Raw genomic sequence first — 25,095 nt, forward strand, 5'->3', positions numbered from 1 at the left:
ACCGGCGGCTCGGGCGGCCGGGTTCGCCCGTGACGCGCGGCCGAGGCGGCGGTTTGGGGGAGGCCGGCCGTGTGCGTGTGGGGGGTGGCCCCGGCCCGCCCGGCGGCACGGGTGAGAGGCGCCAGAGGCCGAGCTGAGGGCGGCAGGCGTTTTCCCGGGCTGCCGAGCTTGGCGTGCTGTGTCCCGCTTCCTGGCCCTGAAGGCTTTCGACGGTTAGTTTCTTCCTGGAGCGGCGTCCGTGCTCGAGGAAGAATGGCTAAACTCCTGTAGCGAGGGGAATGACCCACCCTGCTTGTTGGTATGCTGTTTCGGTAGTGAATTGCTTGCGCCGTTACTAAAAACCCACGTTGTTTTAGTCTGAATTTATTAACTGCAGCGTCCAGACACGGGATTTTTGTATACGTTTTCAGCTAAGAATTGAAAACAAATGACGGGGAAAGATGCAGGCAGCATGTTTCTGGTGGCAAGAGGTTCTTCTAAGTGTCGTTCAAGGGAACGGAGAAGCAGCCAGTACTGACAGTCCTGAAAATGTGGGAAGTATGGCTGAAACTTTGAAAAATAGTTCTTAAACAATTACGTGACCATATAATCTTAAGTACAATAACTAAACACGGCATAAAATTGCTTTTTAAAGTATCTCACTGCCCCATGACCCTTGCTGCAGTGTTACGGACTTTATGGGAATTGTCCTCTTGCCAATTTTCCTGATACTGTTTTAGTATTAATAGTAGACTAGAACAGACAAAATCTGTCTACTTACATGTGCTGAATTTAAATTTTGTGCCCCCCCCTTATTTTTGATAAATAAGGGGAGCAGGGAGGGAGTAGAAAGCAGCACAGTAGATATATTTTTAGATGATAAAATAGATGTGCAATACACAAGAAGATACAATACATACAATGCAATGGATATACAAATAGATATTTTGAATATCTTGAGTACAGAGACATCCATTAGTAACAACTGTGTTTAGATATAGATCCTATAAAAATCTCAAGTTCAAACCTGACTTCTTAAGTATCTGTATGTTTTCTCTTCCCTAGTGTATTTGACTAAAATGAAGTTTACCTATCTCACTTTTGCTTTTATGAACATTTCCTGTTTAAAAACAAAAAAAAGCTTATGAAAAATTAAAAAGACCTACTTAAAAGTAAAATGTTATAAAATATTCTTTTTATGGGGCATATTTGGACAGTAATTGAAAAAATAGAATCATGTTTAATGTAATTTCCCTTTGTATAATACAGTGTTTTGGGAATGTTTTGCAAATACATACAAGATGTGAAGATATTGATATATGCTATCAAAAATAAGGTTTTTAATCACATTTAGAAAATAATCTGTTTTCCAAAACACATGAAAAGTCTGTTGTTCTTTTGCACCTCATAATTTTTGGGGCATATGGTTTAAGGTTGGATTTTCGAACATTTATCACGTTATCATTTTCCCTTTTGTTTCATATGCGTGCACACTGAACAATTTCTCAAACTTAAGTTTTGAACCTGCTTCTTTTAGTAGAATAATTGAGAGGGTCTAGAAATTCTGGCTATTATCAGTGCGTTGGAGGAAAGAACAGTATACAATGTGCATTCAGACACATTGCTAATCTGTTAAGCTAAATTGACTATTTTATTTTGAATTAAAGTAGTTTTACAATGGCAAATTTTACTTTGGTAAAACCAGTTTGAAGTTAATGGTTCACTGAGACATCAGTGCTGTAAGCTCCAACATAGTTCGTTGTGCAATTGGGCACTGTGGTAGCTCTTTTTCAGATAGAAATGTATTATTTATGTATTTTTATTGTGTTAGTCATGGTCTCTTCACTTGCTACAGTAGATCACAAAATTGATTTATTAGTATTCAGTAAGGTATTTGCTTATATACTGTCGGCTTTTTTTTTTTTTTNTTTTTTTTTTTTTTTTTTTTTTTTTTTTGAAATGCCTCACCTTCAAGTTGTCGGTACTTTGCTTATAATACATAAGAAAAATCCTTGATTTTCTCACCCCCTTCATTGTTTCAGCATAACATACCCTTTTCACTTATCTCATAAAGTTTGCACTAATGCATATTCTAAGAATATCTCCTCAAGGAAAAGGAAATAAGACATAAAATATCTAGCTATTTTCTCAAAGGCATTTGGCCACATTTCCTTGCTGTTTAGCTGTATTAAAGGTATGGTGCATCAACAGTGCTGTAGTGTTAATCATCTGAGTTTACATTCCCAGGCCTGGAGTTGTGAGTTTTCTTCATAGTCAGCTGAATGTCTGTAGCTCAGCTGTAACTTGATTAGTGGTTTGTCTTTGCTTTTAAATTTATTGTGTTGCTCTTTTGAGCAGTATGGTCAAAATGAAGAATGTTAGTATGCTCACTTTGTTCTTCATTCTAGATAGAAAATACACTGCAAATGTCTATTCCTTTCCTTATACAGTCTTTCAAAATAGGTTTGGCACCATTCCAATACACTCATTTGAAAGTAGTTCTAATGTTCATAAATATTAGTGCAAATGAAGATCAGAATTTCAGATGTTTCAGTCAATAAACTTTTGGGAAGGCCTCTCACAGTGCTTCCCTATATTAATTTTCCTCGCGGTGGGTATGCTGCAGTGGATAGTTGATGAGGAGAACTTGTTTTGTAGTGTGACAAATTGTTGTATCCATTCAGAACGTTCTTTTCATTCTTCTTATATAACTTAATAGTCTAAATAGAATTTATCAGTGCCTGGAAACTTATGCTCTTTTAGATTTCATTTATTCCTTATCACTGTGCAAAACTAATGAGATTAAAGATTTAGGACAAATCAGATGGGGGAATTTATTTTTGGAATTGATTGTCCTGTATTACCACTAGGACTTGTAAATGGGTTGTTCTAGTTCTACCTCCTTTGTAGGAATATTATAATTTTATATTACTAATCAAAGAATAACATTAAAGTTTTATGCATGAAACAAAGTTTAAAGCAGATGTATTCCTTCAGTTCAAGTCTTTGCTGTCACATGACACTGCATGTTGACTTAATTTATCTGTTGCAATTCTGACATTAGATTTCTTCATCTGCCTTTTCCTAATAAATATTTAATTCATTCTCTCTGGACATGTTATTTTATGTTTTCCTGTTTAGTATCTTATTCTGCTGTGTGTGTGTGTGTGTTTTAATTCTTTGGTCCTTTTTCTGAAAGTATCTTCTAATATGCTGTCATCACTGGCTTACTGTTTACTTCATACAACCTGTAACAGGCTTTGGAAAGATACTGAATTGGCCTCAGTAAAACTGCTGGATTTTTAGATGCCAGATCTGATGGTATTGCTTAAGACCTGTATTAAATTGCGTGCTTAGTATTAGATGGATTTGAAGGTCATAATTTTCTTCTCAGTTTCATGCTTCCTGTAAGTGTGGACTATAACATAAGGACTTCTTATCTGTAGGCTTAGTTTTGCAAAACTCCAGTGGAATCAGTGAAAAAGCCGAGTAGAGATTAGGAGTAGTCATGCAGTCAATCTTTTTTTGTTTCCTTTTTTTCCATACTTGGCTCTTCTTCAGTATGCAGTTTTGTAATATTTTTAGTTTTGATGGGACTATCCTAGCAAAGAATATTCTGAAGTCTAAATGTTTGGCCAGGCTTCTGTACGGTTCCATTATCATGAATTTGATTCACTTTAACTTTTGTTATGAGGTTATCTAGAAACAGCAACGTACAATAAATTGGACAAATATGATGCTAAAAAAAGTTTCTGCTCTGAAGAACTTTCAGTTAAATAGGCAAGATATCCAACTAATGGAGAAGGGATTTGATCAGCTGTTCCTGCAGTATGTTTTATTACAGATAAATGACTTGTCTGATTATAAGCCAATGCTGCTTAATATACACAAAATGATGATTCTTGGAGAATTATAGCTGTTCTTATTGTCTCTGCAGTTTTACTGACAGAGAAGGTAGTGATACACTTCTGACTCCAACTCTGCAAACCCTAGCATGTACTTTATGACTTGTTTTTTATTTTTTTAATAGGCTTGATAATTTTAAAGACTTTTTGTGATAGAAAATATAACCGCATATGTGGCTGTTTGATTTGGTCCTTACTTCAGCGTACATGCTTATTTTGCACTTTTGTTGCCTAATCATCACTTTATTGTTGCTGTTTATCTTTTCTGTTGTCTATCTAAAACAAAACCTTTTAACTAAGTTAGAAAAAAGATTAGAGAAATATCATTAAGACACACCATCTGGAATTTCTGATTTTTCTCTCAGGAGAAACATCCAGTATTGTCCTCAGGGCATGTGTTTCTTGAGGTGGGTTTTCCTTTAACCTAGCAAAATTCTTAAGGCTTGTGATTTTGAGGGATATGTGAACATGACTTAACTACTGTCGTAAGCAACTGTAATTGAGCTTTAAGTTTCTGCTGCTCTGACACAGATGCAATGTTTTCTCTTTTCTGTAATCTTAGAAATGATGGCAGATGATTTAGAAAAATTTATTGAAGATCAGAAGGCCAAATTGGCACAAGATAAGGCAGAACTTGAAAATGATCCACCTTACATGGAGATGAGGGTAAGAGTATTAAATGGTTTTCCTGAATTTAAATGCTTCTGTTGTTACAGTCTTGAATTAAGCTTGCTTTTACTGTGCTCTTAAAACTTTATTTGTTATTAAAGTATGTATTAAGGATGTATCTATTCAAAGCAATTTCCAACTTCAGTATGCCATGTCTTTACATATGTATATTCTAAAAAGCTCTGTTTGCCACCTGACATACATATTACAATTCATATTTTACAAATGGAAAAACTAGTAAATGCTTATTAGTCCTGCCCCTGCCCCCTAGGCAAACAGACTAGCAAGGTGCTGCTCTCTGCCTGCTCCAGAGAATGGGCGGTGGCAAGCAGACAGGAGGTATAAATAGCCTTAATATTTTAATGGAAAATAGCAAATATAAAAGGCTGATTACTTAATACAATAAATTCCACAAAATCTGTTGTCCTCACTAGTTTCCTGTTTGAAACTTTAGTACTAAAGCTATGAAGATTTTACAATCTGCACATCAACATTAAGTTATTTAGTAGTGCAAATACACGGCAAAAAGCTGCACGTAAATTATTTAGCTATTGTAACTCTTATCTGGAATGAATTCCTTAGGAAAGAAACATGTTTTGTTCTTTATATATTATTTATGACTTAAAAAGCCCCAAATAGCTTGAGCTTTTAACACTGATTGCAGTACTGCATTTTCACTTTTTTGTTTCATCAGAAGGTTATGAGCATTTATCTTTGCCCTTGTGTGTGTAAGGTAAATATTTTTACCTGTTTATAATAGTTCTCTCCAGAAAGTTAATTCTTAGGGTGCTGGGAGAAAGTGTTGGCTTCCTTTAATTTGCCTCCTTTGCTCAGAGCAACTTTAGAGAGAAGGAGAATGTCTTCAGCTTGTAGTTGGATAAAGTCCTAAGCTGCTTGGTGCCAGTGTAGTTACAGGGAGCTTTGAACTTGCCCTACAATACCCAGAAATTCTTTCATAGTGTCAAGCAGAGCACATCAGTCCAGTCCCTGTAGAAAACAAAGAGGATATGTGTTAACTGTGAAACTTGTGGAAATATGATTTGATTTGTTTCAGATGAAATATGTTGAAGTAATTCCTGTGTAGTAGAGGAGCTGCTACTTTTTTGATAGTATCAGTAAAAAATACAATCAATTTCATATGTTAATTCAACATCCCTTTCAATCTCTCTGTTCTAAAGTGCTAGTAATTATGCTAACAATACTATTCTCACATGGTATTTCTTTTACCTTGTGATGCAGCAAACACTGTTTTTTCTTTTTCAGAATAAAGCGTCGGAGAAGCTTTCTGAGACTAGCAAAATGTTAATTTCCATGGCTAAAGAAAATATACCTCCAAATAGTCAACAGAACTGTCCTTTAGGTATAGTATATCTTTAATATGCCTTCTGGGTTTAGGTAGCATTTAATTACCTCTGAGAATTTTTGGAAGGGCATCACTGCTTTGAATTTTTAGTTAAAAGATTATTGTAATTCAAGTGTATACCATTTCTTTATTCTTCCAAATGTCTTGGGATTGTGTGGGCTGTTTCTGTGGTTAAGCTTGTTTTCTGAGATTTGAATAAAGAAAATATGCCAAACATTTTTTTTTTTTTTTGTTAATTGGGCTACCTTTACAAGAAGGAAAAAAAAAAAAAACCTGCTTGCCAGTCTTTGGTAGATGATCTGTCTTTTCATGTTGTATTTGGGGTACTTGAAGCAAAAGTTTTTGGAGGCCATCTTTCATCTGAACTATCAACTTCCTGCAAAAGGTTCTTTCTCCATGCTTTATGCCAGAGAAGCAAGGGTGCCTTTTCTATCAGCCTCTTAGCTTAAAGTCCTATTCTGCCCTTGTGGCTTGGCTAAAAGGAACACAGACAGTTAAACTAATTTTTTCTTATAAATTCTGAGTGTCTGTAAACATTTAGGCATAGAGTACTAAACTGATTTTGTTGCTTTTGTAATAAAGAATGATATAATGTGGTCGTTCTTTATACAAGGAAAGAACAAGCACTTTCTTTTGGTTGAAAATCTTAACCAGTGAACTGGTTAAATTTGTTTTCCTGATGTGCTGTGACTAGACAGTTCACTGACTGTTTTCTTTACAAATATATATCTTCCTATCTTCTTTTGTTTCGTGTTCTCAATATGATTTCTGTTTAAAACATGTGATAGCATTCCTTTGTCTATTTTACTGCTTCTGTAAGGTGCCAGCCCTCCTAACTTGTCCTACCATCATCTTCCTGTAGGCACTTCTGTTTTTGTTTAAATACACTTTTGAATCTGTCTTGACAGCTTTAGAGCTTTTTTGTGTCCTGCTTCTTATTGCTAGGTAACTCTTTCCTTTCACGTGTACAGTGTGGTTGACACTTTGGTTTTGTATCTCATTTATTTTCATACTGTGCTTATTGTAATTCTGGTGTAATTCTGCAACTTCCAATGGGAGTAAAAGCTATACTTTTATTTTAAAGAAGGTATGTCTATGGGCATTTGAGGCTGTTTACATAACACCAGTGTAATATATTTTTTAAATTAGTGTTTCTAATCTATTTTATAAATTAGTGCTTCTGCTACCCTTCAATCTGTTATGCCATCTCTATAATTTTAACTGAATTCCTGACTAGAATGGTGCTGGTCTTGACATAAAAAAGGAGCCTGAGCTTATGAATCTGGGGGCCTAAACTGATCTTAGGCACATAAATAAAAGCCTGTTTTTTATAAAGAAGTTGTATTCCTGTAACTTCCAGCAATCAACAAGGACAGCTCCTCTAAACCATTTACAGGAGAACTTAAGTTTTCAAATTAAATATGTATTTATCATTGGAAAAAGTACTGACAAGTTCAAATACACATTTAATTTAAATATTGGTGATTTCTGCTCCTGGCTATAACCTTGGTGGTTTTGGAAATCTCTTAAATCCTTTCTCCCTCAACTTTCTGGTATATAAAATGAGGCTAATTATACATACCTGTATCTCAGAGATGCTGAAGATGAAAAACTTGTTGTTTTATTTCTTCCCCATAACTTTAACAAAATGATAAGATCCTATTATGCTTTAAAGATAACAGGAGGTTAACAAAAACACACTGGACAGCTCCTGGCTCTGAAGAACTTGAAATCTAAGTAGTTATGTCCAACAGGTGAAAGTGAAGGTGATGAAACACTGTTTTTAGGTACAAGTTTTTTCCATTTCATTATTCCTTTAAGATTAAGTGTAAATATTTCTAGCTAAGTTGTTAGAGATACTGGAAAAAATTAATCATGTAAGCGAGGTGTTGTACTGCAGAAGCATTATGACTGTGGTCTTCCTCACCCCGTTAAATTGAAAAGTGAAATTCTGGCCACATTGACATGAGTAGTGCTGGAATTTTACACAGGAAGAGTTTTGCCTTTAAAAAAAAAAAAAACCTTAAAAATTAAACTCCAATCATTATTGGAAATTATGTTTCTGTAACTGAAGCTCTTGGCTTATGAGCTGTTGTCTTTAGTGCTAAGCTTTGTGAAATGATATCACTAAAAATGATCTGAAATGACACTTGAATACTACTTGCTGCCAGAAGTCATAATGGATAAACTTGGTAACAGGGCAGCACTTGAATAAGAATGTACCTCACATTTTTGGCAGTTTTATTGTTGATCAGCAAGTTAGTTCAGGTGTTGCTGTTTCTTTGCTTAACTATAGTAACATACAATACAGAAAACAGCATGATAGATAAAGTAGTCTGCATTTGTATCCCAAAGGCTGTGACAGACCACTAAATATCAATTAAAATTCTTTTAATACTAAAATACTTTCAATAATTAGCATCAATTATTTCAGTACCTAGAGTACAAATGTTCTTGATAAAGCGCAAGATTACTAATGTTAATTCTGGGCGGAGGGGAGGAAGCACAGTTTGGCAGCAAAATAACTCCTATAGTAAAAAGAAGCACGAGAAGTCATCAGGACTCAGCTGTCAAGGAGCTAAGGTCCCCTTGTGTCTTTTGTGGGACTAGAGGAAGGAAAAATGGGAGGAATCTCCTTATGAAGAGGTAAACAGGCTGCATAGAATAACAAGACCATTGCCTTTCCAAAGGATGCAAATAAAATACGTTACTCATGAAGTGGCAGACTACACTATTTTTATTTGTCAGAAGTATTTTTACGAAGTCATAAGGGAAAAAGGGATGACGTAGTATAACGTTGTGTTTCTTGTGGATTCTTATGAGGATTATGTGGATTATGAGTTGTTGGAGAGCTGCAATAGCACGTGTCATGATGTGTATATTACTATAAACTGTACTTAATGTTGCCATCTAAAGACATTAACACAAAATACTACATGTGAGGGGCATTCAAATGATTTTAAATGCAAAGCAACAAATAGCTCTTGCTGGAATAATTGTTTGGCTGCTGAACATCTTTGGCTATCAGTGGATTGCTATTGCCTGGGTCTGCTTTAAAGCACTGTAATTTCCTTTGGTTAAGTTAGACTGGGACTTGATCTTTGTTAGTTGCTTAGTATGCTTTGTAGATCTAGCAGTTGTTTTGAGAATCTGGCTGAATGAATTGGGGTTATTCAGTATAATTATTTCTCAACATATGAAATCTGTGCAAACTTATGTAAAAACATAAAGTCTTGACTTTTTTCTTAATTTTTCTTTTTTTTGTCAAAGTGATTGTATGCAGCTAACAGAATGTAAAATAGGAAAATAAACAAATAAAGCAGATATAGAATAAACCAAAGCAGAAAAACAATGAAAAATAAGTATACCTCATCTTCAGACAGAAGAATTCAGAAAGCACAAATGCACAAAATTACAGTGAGCATTATGGTGAACATACATTAACTGGAGTATTTTTGCCCTGCTACACTCACCCAAAGTAAATTTTTGTAGTAGATAGTTTTCTAGTATCTCCTAAACCACTATCCGTAATTGTTATCTCACTGCTTTTCTGGTGGCAGTGCAAAAGGTCTTCTGTAATAAAACTAACTTTGAGTCCTCTCTTGAATACTTCAGCTATTTGAATCAAAGCACCTGATTATCACTGATTGTTGTACTGAATGTCACTGGTCTCCGTGCAGTTACTGAATGAATCTTTAGTCTGAGATGTTAGTTGCTGTTGATTTTTCTCAGCTTCAGTAGTTTATCAAACTATAATTTTATGTGGAAATAAAAGTCAAGAGAAAGTAATTGAAACAAAACCTTTCCTCTTCTGTATTCTTTCTCTTAAAATGGATCCCCTTTTGGTTTGGTTGAAATGATGTTTTGTTTTTTTTTAACAGAACTTACACTTAGCTTATTTTTCTCCAAATTCTGTAGATAATAACTTGCAAGCTGGAGATGAAGCTTCCATGCAGATTTTGGTTATTAGTTGAACTCTGTAAGCTCTGTTTCAAAACTGAGTATGCCAAATGCTTAATCTGATATTATTTCCTTTGATTTCCACAGTAGTATAGCAGACTGACTCCTGTTTTGGCTAGTTTGGATACACTCAGACTTAGCTGAAACCTTCTCAAGCCAGCCTAGCATCTTTTTACTAAGCTTTTTTTCTGCTTTTTATCTGTTCCTATAGCAGTTAGCAGTGTGCATCCCAAGTTAGCAATTTTTAGCATTGAGGTAATGTCATTGTACTCTACAGACACTGAGTAATGCCATAAGCAGTTAAAGTAGTGGATTCAAACAAATTGCCATCCAATAAATTGTGAATGGCATACCACTAAAATCTGAAAATTCCTCTCTTCTTCCTCTTGCCCCTGACTATTCATTTCAAACAGGCCACAAGAAGTAGAAATACATTCAGGGAAACAACAGGCAATTAAAAAAAAAAATTGTGCTGTATTTCTTGCTCTGTAGTTTTGTGCAATTCACTTGCTCTCTGTAGAGAGTGGTGAAAACTTCTGCAGAAGTGGTCTTCTGGGGCAGAGGATATTTCTTACAAATTACTCGAGTATGTGTTTTGGGAACAGCAGTTGGTGTGGCATTGTGTTTTAGAATGCAGCTCTTTCAAGGCCTGATAGTAATCTTGGAGAAGTACGAAATGTGTGTTCTGGATCTACTGCAATAAAGAACACTGAAGTGGAAAAAATAAATGAATATCATATGGTTAAATTCCTTATAGTTGTATGGAAGTCAACATAGATTTCATTTACATTTCATGCTAAGCAAGTAGCTTGTTGGTTGCTAAGTATGTTTTATATTGTGTGATAGGTACAGCTTAAAATATCAGAGTAATTTGTAGACTAACATTCATGTCAAAGAAGAGATTTTTTCTTTAAATTATACATCAATAAAAGAAACAGTATGAAGTAACCTAAATATTATACATATTTGCACCCATCCAAATGAGTTCAGATTATGTTGCATTTTATTCTAAGGGAAGAAAGGGCAAGGATTGGAGGAAAACTAGCATTCAAAAACTATCTTCTCTGCATGGGTGGTTGTGTGGAAAGCATTCTAGAAAAAGGGATTGGTTTTTATTTCAGCTGTTTTGTAATTACTGATTGCATAATTCATTTTTTTATTGCTGGTGTCTAATAAAAATCCAAAAATTCAATAAAAATGCATCTTTTGCAGTATGTTCTTTGTATAGGTACAAACTAGTAGAATATTAATATTTAACTGAGTTAAACTTTCAGGTGACTATGGCTTGAGTTTACCTCTTGGAGAAGAATATGAACGAAAAAAGCATAAACTAAAAGAGGAACTTCGACAAGATTATAGGCGATATCTTTCTCAGGTAAAGCTTCTTGTCTGATTGCCTGAGTTTAATGAGTCTCCTAAAATGACTCCCTTAGTTTATTTGAATGGAAACAACCAAAAGCTGTGGAAAATCATTATAACAAGGGCGTTCATTGTGAGCTGTGGCTGATTAAGACTTCCTGAGTAAAACTAATTTCAAAATGTCATTGTTAGGAAAGACTATGTATTTCAGGCTTTCTAAAGATCTCAGTGCCATGACCTTACATATTATTCTAGTATATTTTATTCCAAATATTTTTATTTATTTGTCATTCCACTTTTTTCTGATTTTCTTCTTAAGAATTTAAAATATCATCTGTTACTTCCTTAAGTATTTATGTATTCTACAGTCTGTCATTCAGGTAATAATATTCCTCTAAGTAGTGTGACTTTATTTGCCAGCTCCTTTTCAGTTTTAGATGTAAAAGAACTTTGCTCTTGTGCTTAGCATAAGTTATTAAATGCCACAGTAGTGATTTAAAATTGAAATGGTATGCATTAAATGTCATAATCTTGGGACTACTCTGAATCCATTCTTAATGTATCAGATTTTAAAGTCAGATGGGAAAAATTGGGAAGCAAATAACTTCTGTTGTTTGAAAATGTCCGTTATTGGTGCCATTAATGCTTAAAATGAAAGAATGAATTGGCTTTAAGAAAAAATCTTTTTTGTTAAGTCAAATATTTTTGAATGAAAGACGCTTTGTGAATAGTATCTTTTCCCTAACTTGTAGGGTATTTCACAGGCAAAAAGAAAGGTAGGGTGCCTGCAATATGCATTTTTTTCTTCAAATTAGTAGCTTTTTGCTTTGTTTGAAAGTTTTGTGCTGTTTGTATAAATTAAAAATCATTACATTTTTGTGCTTTGTGTATTTGTGCGTGCTATAGTGATTCATTGTGATTAACAGCATTATGATGCTTGCTTTGTGCAAAATGATTGCTTATATTTATTATTTTCCATTAATATGATTTAAAACACTCATTGATTTCTCTTTTCCTTTGTATTTGTTATCATTGCTGTCTAATGCTGACTATACAAAAGTTTGTTTCTTTTAGTAGACATTTGCTGCAAAGCATATCAGTTTTTATCAATTATATTAGGTGGATACTGTGAGTTCAGATTTTTCTTTTTTTATTTACTTAATTTAGAAATCTGGAATAAAGTAGTAAGCTCTGAAGCCTGGAATGCAAGAATGAAAGTATTCAAGGAAAAATAATACAAAAGGCACATCTTTGCCAGCTTCTTTCAGTTACAATAATTCTGTTAATTATTCATATCATTATACTGTCATGTATATATAATTTTCAAATATAATGGTGTCCATATGGGTCATTCAAATTAAGCAGCTTTAACAAAGAACTGGTAGGTAGTGTGGTAGAAAAACAACCCCTGTTCTTTTTTAGGCTATAGATGATATGTGTATGATGGGAATTAACTACAGTAGCATGCACTGGAATTTCTGAATAACAATAGCAGTAGTGGCTGGCTGCTTAACCTCTGATCAAAATAATGCTTATATAATTGTTGTTTTTTTGTTTAATCTGAAAATTCAGATTATTTTCCATGTTAGAAAATCATGTTAAAACTTAATTTATTTTATTATTCTCACCAAAGTACCCAATAACAGCATTTTTACACTAAGTATTTTATTCTCAATTGAACTTTAGTTTTACAAATTTAGGTTTGAGTTTTGTGGGTTTTTTAATGTAATGCATGTTAACTATATTAAACTTGTAGAACCTGAGGATAAGATAGCAATCTCTGATTTCTTTTCCCTGAACAAAGAGATAGTATGATTGCTAACAGCTCTCTTAACAGTGATAATATTTTGGTTAGTAACTTGTTTAGTCATGCTTATGTAGAAAATCCAATTTCCATATCAGCTCCTGATTTTTGGCAAATAATCTTTTTAACCTCTAAGGTCATCTCTAGAGATGTGTTCAAAGCGTGACAAGAATTAAGCGATAGTGGGAATTACAATTCATTTACTTTTTCCTGTAAACATAACTCAGTTCTCCATGTTAATCTGGTTGTCTCAATATTTGAATATCTGCATAGTTACAAAATCCTTTAATCTTTTAACTTGTAGTTCAGAAATGCAGTTTGTAGTGATGTGGATTCCCAATGATGTGGACAGACAGGCAGAGCACTTGTCTGTTTACATGCCTCAGCTTTTTAAGCTACATCTACATAACACCACGGATGATGGAAGGAAGAAATGCCAGTGAAACACCATATCTATCCATCTCCTCATCACCCTGCCCTGCACAAACACATGATCTTTTATTACAACTAATGGGATTTGTGAAGCAAGCGATTGAGTGAGAATGACCTCAGGATGTTTTTAGGAAATCAGTGATGTGTAAGGAAGCCACTAGACTTTGAATATCTACTTCTGTTCCAGCGCTGGCATTTGATTTGAAAGGCTGCTATTTTGGCTTGCTGTACAGCCATGTACAAATGGGCTCAAGATGTGGCCTAGGGAATTGTGGTAGGCAACAACACGGATAGTGTTTTCAGTTGAAAGTTTTGTTGTGAAATTAGCTCGTGGTCCATAAGGCATTGCAAGATCTTGTGGTGGGTCATTATCCTGAAAAATTTGGGGGTTGCTTTTGTGGAGAACAGACACAGGTTGTGTTAATACGTGGAGTGGTGATTATGCTAGTATTAGCATGGTTTGTGTCCCTTAAAATAAGGGGTAGACATATGCTTTCTGTAGTTGGAGAAAGCAATTTTATAATAAATATTTCATCTTAAGGTAATATCTTGTAAAATTCCTCTGCGTGTAGTTTTACAGAAAGATTGAGAAATGTGGTTTTTGGAATAAAAGTCTGTCTTTAATTTACAGATAGTAATTCAGGTAATCTTCGAAATAGTATAAGCAGAAAGAAGTGTGACAAACATTTTCAAATGCAAGCTGAAAGTTTGAAATTAACCCAAGCCCTTTAGCTTTGGTTTTTCTTGGTTTCACTTCATTTGTATGTTCCAAGAACATCCCACGTGTTCAGAATGTGAAGGTTGTCGTCTGTCCTTATTTCATTAAATTGTTCAGCCTTGTTTCAGAACATATCATTCCTAGCACCTATTTAGCAAGTAAGATTTGGTGTTTTAAAACGTATTGAATAATTCTATTTTTTTCTTAATGTAGAAAAATTACCTGACTACTGGTGAAGTAGATCCATATACTCAGGGATTATCTCTTCCTATTGATGAGCGGAAGTCTGCCAAGGTAGGTGTCTGGAGGCAATTCAGTAAGTGGCATATAACTCGAAAATGAATCCTGATAATTAAAGTGTTGTGGAAAATTTCTTTCCAGTTGAAGATTTTTTAAAAACTGTTTGCAAATGAATATTTCTGGAGTTGGTCATTAGAATAACTTTCAAATAAGGACTTTACATTTTGTATTTTTTTGTCAGTTAATTTTAATTGTTGTCAATTTTTTAATCATATGCTGCCTGTACTTTGATTTGTAGATAATTAGGTAATGAAACTTCACTTTCAAGATGTGTATTTCTAGACTGTTGTTAGCAGCTTGAGGTTTGCTGATTCTAATTCAGACCTAGACAAGGTCTGCTGTGCTCAGAAGCTTGTGGTTGTGTTTATTTTTTGTCCAGCTGTACATACTGGCCTATGAAAATATATTGCTTTCCTTAATAAGCCTTGTTTTCCTTATAATTATGTATGCTTTTTGTATTTATTACTTTTTGTACTCCAGCCTAGGGATAAGATTGATTTTGAAAATATGTTCTTGTAGTTGTTTCTACATGATGTTCCTCTGGTGATTTTCTGTCCATTGATTCAGAACTAAAAGCAGTGTGCTTTCTGCTGTACGCAATTTGTTTTGCTTTCTTTCTGTGTATGCATAACCTAACTGCATATCCTCATGGGATACATATCTAAATAAAGGCTGATTGGGTAATTCACATATTGCCTACTGTTAATATAGGTTATAGAACTTCTCAAGTTCTAATCTTACTTTGAGATTCAGCTAGTAATGTGTTTTGTGAAAGGAGTACATGCTATCTCTCTGCATTTAGCCCCTTTGATCTTCCTGAGGTTTCCTATCAATTTATAGTATTGATTTCATCTGTTGGAGAGATACCAGCCAGGACAGTCCAGTCTCTCTGCTGTTGGACCTGGGTGGAGGTTAACTGGAAAGATACAACATAGATATGCAGATTTTCTTAACCCTAATCCATTCCTCTGATAAATAGTTTGGTTCTGTGACAGCCTAAACCAGTCTTACAGGGAGGAATTGCTCCACTCCTTCTGCACCCACACTGTTTTTTATTCTCACTTTCTTTCTTGTACTTTCTTGTAAATTGATTCAGGAAGCTGAGGAAGCAGAAACATCAAAACTCATGAAATATTTTTGCTGACTCAGTTATCACCACTGGTTCTTTGTAAGATCAGGTGAACTCCAGCAGAGATGTGAGGGATAAAGTGGAACAGTATTGCTGGAGGAGGACTGGACTGTTGCACTCTTGAATTATTGACCTGTATTGCTTTGGAATTGCATTCGTGCTTTGTGTTTGGGGCTACGCAGTCACTATAATCTGGCACAAGACTTCTGCTATGGAAAGTATTGGTCCTGCCCTTGCTATGCTTACTTGATCTTCCTGCCTTTCTTGTGCTGGCAATAATGTTTGGTCATATGATAAGCCAGGTGAGAGCTGATACGAGTAAATACTAATGTTGTAGAAAATGCCCCAACCCCCAAATTATACTAATGTTAAAACAAGGGAGGCAGCAAGAATGAATGTCGACGAAGGGGTAGGGACTTCCTTTCAGTGGCAGCACGCATTTATGCTTAGTTGAAATATATCTTTACATTATCTTCAAGTGCTCATGAACTTTGCATTATCCTTTGTTGATATGCATGCTGAAACAGTGGAGGATAAAGTATCTTTGATGAAGTGTGTGGAAAGTAAAGAAATACCTGGATTGCAAATGTGTCTGATGTTCTAGGGTTTATATCATAACAGTTCAACGTTCAGTAGAGATTTTCTAGAAAAGCGCATCGTATTCTTTTTAGTCATTTATTTATTACCACTGTAGAAACTAAAAGCTGCCAGAAGATGTCACACTGTGCACTCCTAAACTGTGTTTAGCCTCTGGGTAGATAACATCAGAGGTGTTTACCTTGCAGAGGAAACAAAAATTCAGATGTTAAGTGTGCTGAATTTTTAAGTCACGGAGCATATTGAATCTTTTGTGGAGTGTTTTGCAAGCTTTTGGCCTGTTAAAGATGCTGCTAGTTTCTCAGTTGAAGAAAATACCTCTTGGGCAGTTTTCATAGCTGGTTCATCTGCAGGTTTTATATTGTCACTATTAGAAGCTCTATAGACACAAAGACTGAAAAATTCAGTTTTTGGGATCATTGATCTCATTTGTAAAACTATTATTAAGCTGGTATTTCCATGGTCATAGCTCTCTGAAGAAATTGAGGTGTAGACTCTTTTTGTTTGAAATTCGTTTATGGGAAAGTAAGCCTATATATATAATATTCAGATCTTTAAATAGCTTTTGTATTGTATATAAATACAGAAAATACTGCAGTGAAGAAGAGCACAATTCATAAAATTGTAATACTTTTTCATTTATATGATGATTATACAAGTTGGAATTAGGTACTATAAGGGATTAGGCTTCCTCTGAACATAAAGGTAGTAGTATCAGGAACTAGTGGAGAGTAGTGTTTGTTTTACCTGGAGACTTTTTTATTTCGTATTACACTTTTAAGTTATTGATGTATGATTCCTGCTTATTTTAAGACCTGAGCAAGCTGTTTATAGATAGTGTCACCTTGCAAAAGCAGCTAATAATTCTTGGACAGGGTGAAGAGATTATTTAAGGAAACCAAAGAAAACCATTCTTTGCAATTTTGTCCTTTTCTGCAGTCAGTTTAACTGCTAGTTCAAATTTGACAGCTCTAGCACATCTTGTCTATACATGTATATGTTGTCCTGTTTTAATTGTGTGGCAATTCACAACTAATCTTAACGTAAAAAATAGTATGTTTTAAAATCATCTGTAAACACATTTATATTGGAAATCAGAAAGAGATTCCCAATCCTCAAAGGATTGAGGTTTTGGAACAATTTTGTAATAAGCAGGAGCAAACCTAAATGGTTGTAAGTTGGAACTTGATGTTCAATAGGGTGATATGTTATTGGAGACTAGACTTTGTGCCCAAGAAGCTGACTTCTATTTACAGATTTCAAATTAAGAGAAAATACTATGTTCCAATAACGAACAAAAAACCCCAAGCCAATTCAAACATCATAAAGAAGGGGGAGGGTAAACACACAGCTAGATTGTATTCATTTAATAATGTAGTTCTATGAGGTTAAAAGCTACTCCTCAAAAATGCAAAATTATGACATGCTTTTCAATGCCTGTTTTAGGAGAGACTACGGCTTGAAAGAAACAAGGAGTACAATCAATATCTCAGGGATAAAGAAGAATGGAATGAAAGGCTAAGGAAATTAGGGAAGAAAAACACAGAGGTAATACAGATTTACTGAAGCTGATACATTACAAGAAAGAACATAAATGAACTTTGCTGGAAATTTTGTCACTGTCAATTATTTTTTCATTGACTGAGATGCACAAAGTGAGGCAAAGAATGCAGTTTAATTAGGCCCTGGTTTTATGAATGTATCTGGGAAGTACTGCTTACAAGTCATACAGTACAGTTCTTGTTTCATACTTTGGTCATCTCTATCTGGCAGAAGGATGCTTTCATTCTTCTGTGTCTCTGAAGTAATTCTCCAGATTGTTTGTGGTGATGAAAGTAGTGGCCAAGAAAGCTGTCTTTGTTGGATAAAACATTAATCCCTGTTAGGTGTAGCTGTTCCCTTTCCCACAGCCGATTCGAGGTTTTTACTGCTGTTAAGCTGTAAACAGGTGCATTTTCTGCAGAGAGCTGTTCTTGTAAGAGACTAATATGTGCACCCTGTGCCCAGCTGCTTGATAGCATTGAGGCTTTCACCTCCTCATCTCTACTAACTGAGCTGCTTCACTTAACTCAGTCACCTCAAATTGCATTTAAATAATTCAGACAGCAAATCCCACTAAACTGATTTATCCTGACTGAAATAGATTAGGAGGTACTTGCACAAGCATCTTGGCCCATGGATTTTAGGGAAAGGTATTTTGTAGTAGGAGAGAAGTGACAGGTTACTAGAAGCTTCTTTAGCATTCACACTTGGATCTAAAGTGCTGCATCGCCTAAGTCTCTGTAGAATAAAGGAAAATAAAATGCAGATTTAGTTAATAAAACATTTCAGCACACTCAGCACACATGTAAAACAAATTATTCCAAGAGACATGCATTCTGCAAGAAGTAGGAAGCTGAAACATTACTTCTTACCTCCTGGGGCAAGTTATGCTTTGGAGTTAAGAATCTCAGGAGCCTGGCTTTCATTGTTTTTTTTGTTAGTTACGGTTCTTTGCTTTCTGGAAATCCTTCTTTAGTAGGATGCGGATGGCCTGATCTTACTCACCTTGAACATTATTTTGCTCCCACTCTGTTTCCCCCAGGTGTTTTGTTGTTTGTAAATGATTACAAATACTTCCTCCATTCTGTCTGAATGCCATGAACCTACCAATATACCAAGGGCAGTAATTATAGTCAGCAGAGGATTATTAGCTCTAATTGTTCGCAAAGTATTTGCATTGTATGAGACCCTCTGATTTAGTAATCTGGAAAAAATATGTTGATCTGAGAAAGCCTCTCTATTACTTTTTAATTTTAAAATATTGTGCAGAATAATGGACATGTCTTTTTTTGTATTGTTGCCTTGCTTTAGTGATGGACAGCAGTAATTTTGGAACTCCTCTCTAATGCAGGTTTGATTTAAGAAGGCCTTGCTTTGTCTTTTTTTTTTTTTTTTTTTAAATATGGCAACTTGTGTGTGCACTACTATGAGAGCTAGGTGGCACCATTGTAGGCCTTGTATTTGTGCTCACAACAGCTGAAAGTTCACTGTCTTTCTCACAGCAGCTGACAAGTTCAAATACTCATGCATTTATAAGCTCTGTCTAGAAGAATGTTGCTTGTCCCTCTGCAAACATTATTTTCACATGAGAAAGATCGCCTTCAAGAAATGTGTTCGAGTGTGATATGGTTGAAAACTGTTTTAATCTATGGAGACATAGCTATAAGGCGGTATTCAGGCATTCTTTATATGCTGAAATTCAATATCTGATTCTGTTTGGCTTCTTGAAGGGTACTATATAAAAGTGATCCCTAGGAAACTGGTGGCAAAACTGCAGCCAGTGTTTGTGCATCTGAGACTCAGATTTTGGAAGCAGGAAGCCCATACCTGTTCCTCTTGGTCAGGAGACCCCACTCTCTGCAATGGCATGCATGACTGGGCTGGCCGATGGTGATTCTTCCTTTGGCTAGTGTAGAAAAATAATTAAGCTCTCTGTCCACTGTATAAGTTTATATTACCTGCATAAATGTGGAGACCATAAGTCTTTAAAGATTCGTCTACATATTCAGGCATTTATGTTTCCTCAGCTGACTTACATAATCAAATATATTCAGGGAGTGAAGTGTGGAGGGTTTTTTTTGGGGGGGGGGGGGTTGATTGGTTTGGTTTGTTTATCATTCTGTTGAACATTACATTTTTATTATTCCTGTGTGGAAACAATTTTGCTGTAAAAGAATAAACAAGAAAAAAATAGTCAGGATTTGTTGTTCTTCCATCTCTGAGAAATTTGAGGCATGTGTGACTGGGACACAGTCAAATGACTGTCTTATGCTTAATATATGTTACCTTAGAAGTTTGGTCCAACAGTTCAGGCAATCATAGGATAAATTTAGGTTGCAAAGGACCTCTGGAAGTTATGTAGTTCAATCCCCTGCTCAGAGCAGGCTTAACTTCGAAGTTAGATCAGGTTGATCAGGCTTTGTTCCGTTGAGTTTGGAATATGTGTAAGGATGGAGATTCCAGAGTTTCTCTGGGCATTGTGTTTTGCTGCTTAATCACTCTCACTGTGAACTTTTTTTCCCCTTGATATCCAATTCAGGTTTCCTTTGCTGTAACTTGTGACCATTGCTACTTAGAAAAGCATAGCTCTGGCTTCTCTGAAACCACCCATTAGTTAGAGACTGCAATTGGTACCCCTTGTCCCCATACACACCCTCCTTAACCTTTTCTCTAGGCTGAACAAATCCATCTGTCAGCTTCTCCTTCATGTGCTCCAGTCCCCTAACAATCTTAGTGGCCATCCTGTACACTTTCTCCAGTTGTCAGTATCTCCCTTGTACTGGGGAAGGGGACAGAACTGGCCACACTGCTCCAGAGGCTGCCTCACAAGCACTGAACAGAGGAGAAGGATCACTTTGCTTGACCTGCTGGCTACATTCTTGCTAATGCAGCCCAGGACACTGTGGGCCTTCGTTAATGCAGGGATGTACTGCTGACTCATATTCAACTTGTTACTCACCAGCACCCCCAGGTCTTTCCTGGGGGTCTAGAAAGTTTGTCTAGAAATCCACTTTCTAGACAGACAGTGTGCAGACTACTGTTGCATGGGTTTTTTCTGTCCCAGATGCTGGATTTTGCGTTTGTTGAACTTCATGAGGTTTCTGTCAGCTCATTTCTGCAGTTCATCAAGATCCTTCTGAATGGTAGTCATACCCTCCTGTATATTGACCTCTCCTCCCAGTTTGGTGTCATTTGCATCTTTAATTTATTTTTCTTTACAACATTTTGTGAAGTATTAGATACTATTATCATTCTATAGCTAATATCTACTATTATCCCAGGTGAAAGATTATTGCACAGAAATATCTCACAGCTTGTCTAAAATCATGTTGTTTGCTAGAATTGTGTATTGAACACTGGTCCCCTATGTCATAGGACTGTTTATTATCTACTAAATTGTCCTTTCTCATAGTGACAGCCACTGGGGAAGGGAAAATAGATTAAGAAATGGTCAGATTAGAAGGTTGTGCTCTTGGGTAAGAAGTACCACGGCTTGCCTGAAGCTGGATAGAATAAGGACATCTAGTCTCTTGATTAGGTATAAAGTTCAAAAATTTTTTTTTTTTATTTTTTTTTTTGTGCCTTTAAATGTGAAGGTCAGGTTGTTACCTCTTGGAGTTTGTGGAAAGCCTCTTCAGGACTGATAGCCATTCTTGTAAAAATAACTGGAAAAAAAAATTAAGCATTAGATAAGAGAAAGAACACTGTTTCCTCAAGAAAAATCTCCCTAGCTTATTAAGTCCGCCTTGAAGAAGTATTTTTCTTGCTCGCTTCCTACCGCTCCTCTAGTACCTATTTAGGGGATGTCTGAAGAAATGCAAAACCAAGATTTTGTTGTATGTGATTTGCTTATATTCATACCTTTTAATATATTCTTTTTCTCATTAAACAGCAGGAGACAGACAGAAATAAAAAAACTATTGCTGTTACTAAGCTCCAGCCAGAGCTACATACGCAAGTACAGCCCTGTAGTACAGGTACAGAACCTCCCAAGAAAGGTGCCTTTACTTCCACAGAAGGTTATGAAGAAGTGCCAAAAAAGAGACACCTGGAGGAAGACAGGTATCATAGGCTAGATGATGAGGCTGAAGTAAGAAGTAGACTATTGCATAAAAAGCTTGATGAAGATTTGGATGTTCCTGAAAGCAGACATCATGGATTTGCTAGCCAATCTGGTATTCCTATTAGGAGGCATCACAGACTTGATGAAGATCGTAATTTTGATAGAAGATACTACAGAATGGACTATGATCCTGAGATAGGTGAAGATATGGACTCTAGATTTAGATATGAAAGTGATTATGACAGAAGACCTCCACGGGTTTTTTATGCTGAAAGGTATTTTTAATTCAGTTTTCTGTTGTATTTCTGTAATGCTTTTTGTTGACAGCTGTGGTTTGCTCTCTTCAAAAATCATACAAGATTCACATGTGAAAGTTTTTTGGACTTCCTTTAAAAAGAAACCTTGACATAATTTTTAGAAAAATATTTAAAAAATTGGACCAGAATTTAAGAATGTACAGCATATATTAGGTAGCATTTTAAATAGTATGACAAACTATGGATACTGGAGAAATTACACAAGAAAAGAAGCATACAAATTGTTTATATGACGAGTAGTTTGCCAGAATATGTTACTGTTTGTGAGCAAACCCCTGTGGTGAGAGCCTGAGATTACATGTATTTTCTTAGTCTGTAATAGTTACAGCAAGTCAATCTTCAATTCGGATTCTAAAACTGGTTTGAGCTTCAATTTTTGGTACATAGCACTAGATGTTAGGATTTTTTAAAATATATTTTTAAGATTTCTAATTTTTACTGCATGTCTTGCTAATTGGCAAAGTCTTAAAATGCTGGTATGACTGAGTCAAATCCTAATGCTAATCTAACTAATAAGTGGACAATTTGAATAAATGTTTAAGAAAACATTTAAGGAGGGTGACCAAACCAAACAAAAATGAGGTGTTTTATAGAAATCAGATATGAGGAAAACAGATATGTATTTCTTTTAAATGCTCTTTAGTGTGTTAGTTGATAAATCAATTTGGTTAATTGTTAATCTTTCTATTCTAAGCTCATTCATTATAAAACCCATGCGTGCACACACCCCTTGCAGATCATTCCAGGTTTGGCCGTTTGGCCTCCTTCTGTTATTCCACTGCAAGAGCAGGTTATTTTCAAAAACGGGGAGTTATGGTGTGGAATAGTACCAAACTTGAAACAAATGTGTTTTATCCAGCAAAATTCAAATGAAATAATGCAGTAAAGTTTCTTGTACGTAAATTTAAATATTTTTTTCAGTTTCCAGATCTCAGAACAGTAGAGTTGTATATTCTTTTCATTCCCCTTTGTGATAAGGGTGTTGCACAAATTGTTTTAGCACTGTTTCTTCAGTGAAAGAGACATGATTTTCTTTCCCTTATTAGCAGAAATAGCTACTTTTCTGGAAATAACGCTTATAGAAAAAACATGAGGCAAATTCTACCATTCTCAACAATGTTAAATATCACAATCACGTTTCATTGTTAATTACTGGTGAAATGTCTAAGTGATCTTTGAGTCATCTGTTTATGTGAATAAATTTCTGGATAGTATTGCAAATTAAAAACTGGGAAAAATAAAGCAGAACAAAGCCTAAAGTGCTGTTCTACTAGAAAGGCCTTTTCAAAGTGGAATGAAGCCATATTTTGTTCCAGTTTCAAATGCCAGTAGAACACTGTAACTACACTATGAAAATGGCCTTCTGTATTTCTTCACAGCCTTTCTAGTGTTAAAAACCAACCAAGCCCCCCTTCCTCTCCATCAAGGAATTAAACAAGTGTTTACAAAAACAAAATATCTGGAAGCATTTGGGAGATTCAGGCTAAGTAACTGGATTATTTCAGATTTTCAAATTGTATGTTCAGATACGCTTCTTAAAAGCATGTATTTACTCATAACTTGTTTCTGAAAAAAAGACTAGCAAATGGAAAGAGTGGTTAAACAGATGACAAGAATAAGAATATCTGTTTTTTAGTGAATTACAATGAGAAGAAAATGCTTAACACAAAAATTGCAATTTTTTGTCATTATTATACCACAAGATGGAGCAAAGCAGGTTTTAGGATAGGGTCTTTGTGTTCTACAACTTCAGGATTTCATAAAGAAAAGTATGCTAAGAAGCTTGACTCGGTATCTAACAAAGATAGCCAAAATATCCATATTTCTCAGAAGAGGGGGGTTACTGTTAATCCTATATGTTAATTAATGTCCAATAGGATGAATGTCCTCTTTTTTTTTTTTGGCCAGGTAGCTGTAACTTGCCACTGTCTGATGTAATTGGACAGAGGGTCTAATATTTAACTAAAAAATGACCATTTGATAAAGTTTGAGGGATTACTTTGTTTCTCAAAGAATATATAGAGTTATATATGTAAAATATCAGCAAGGGTGATTTTTGAGCCAACAATAGACAGTATCACCTTGAATAGCAGTAGTTATTCCAGAAAATCCAAATGGGGCTCATATAAATCTCTGTGACCAATGTAATACTAGACAGTTAATTTGCTCATTTCAAGAGGCCTCTGAAACGGTTAAATTCAACTTTTCCTTTGAAAGGCAGTACAGAAGATAGTGTTATCCTTGTTGTTAGCAAGCTTGATGTATGCCCATTAAAAGAAATTGCTTAATCATCAACTGAATTGCCTGAACTTAAATTTCTAGGTAAAATTCAGGTTTATTTTAAGGTATACTTACTTTTTTTGCTGCATTTTTATTGAAAATGTTCATTGTTTCTTATTAATGTGCTTTGTCATCCAGTATTGTTTTCTCCTTCACAAGGAGGTCCACTGATCTTTTACAAACTCTATTCAGTCTCCCTTCAAGAAGGACAAACACATCTGTTAGTTACTGACAGCTCAGCTTCTGAAGAGTTAGCCTTCCCCCCCGCCCCATTTCAGGTAAAATCAACCTTTTCCCGGTCAGATTTGATTTGTGGCAGAAACTAAAATATTCTAAACTAAAATTTAGAAGAAATATTTTTATTATTTGCTGTACTAAAGTATGTATTTTTAATTGGGCTTTATTAGCTTGGAGAGGCAAGTGGCTGTAACAGAGTTTTCCAGAAAGGTTTCTGTTTTGGCAGAGGGCACAGAGACTGTGACACGTTTCAGCAAATGGAGATGGTGACAGGAAAGCAAGAGGAGGTGCAAAATTTGTGTGGTTCTTATTATGGGACGCTATGGGCTGTCCCCAGCAGCCAGCCCTGCCCTATAAACAACGTAAGAACTCTTCCTTGATTGAACCAGGCCAACCTATCTGGGCAAAACAGTGCAGCTTTTCAGTGGTTGGAGGCATTGA

General features: G+C 35.4%; 1 protein-coding gene across 13 annotated transcripts in view; it reads left to right on the forward strand.

Moving 5' to 3' along the window:
• Nucleotides 1–37: 37 nt before the first annotated feature.
• Nucleotides 38–25,095, forward strand: part of CSPP1 (centrosome and spindle pole associated protein 1) — a 66,258-nt gene continuing 41,200 nt past the window's right edge. For 2 of the 13 annotated variants that reach the window (XM_026077026.1, XM_026077028.1), the window contains exons 1-8: nt 430–537; nt 4,447–4,550; nt 5,817–5,913; nt 11,151–11,251; nt 11,988–12,011; nt 14,403–14,483; nt 17,662–17,763; nt 21,650–22,095. In XM_026077026.1, coding sequence (XP_025932811.1) covers nt 441–537; nt 4,447–4,550; nt 5,817–5,913; nt 11,151–11,251; nt 11,988–12,011; nt 14,403–14,483; nt 17,662–17,763; nt 21,650–22,095 — 1,052 coding nt within the window. In that variant the 5' untranslated portion in view covers nt 430–440. Of the gene's footprint in view, nt 299–424; nt 538–4,150; nt 4,292–4,446; nt 4,551–5,816; nt 5,914–11,150; nt 11,252–11,987; nt 12,012–14,402; nt 14,484–17,661; nt 17,764–21,649; nt 22,096–25,095 lie in introns of those variants that run through there. The other 11 variants (XM_026077032.1, XM_026077034.1, XM_026077039.1 and 8 more) reach the window with 11 other exon arrangements.

Source organism: Apteryx rowi, unplaced genomic scaffold, assembly GCF_003343035.1.
Source record: "Apteryx rowi isolate R43461 unplaced genomic scaffold, aptRow1 scaffold_446, whole genome shotgun sequence".
Taxonomy (NCBI): domain Eukaryota; kingdom Metazoa; phylum Chordata; class Aves; order Apterygiformes; family Apterygidae; genus Apteryx; species Apteryx rowi.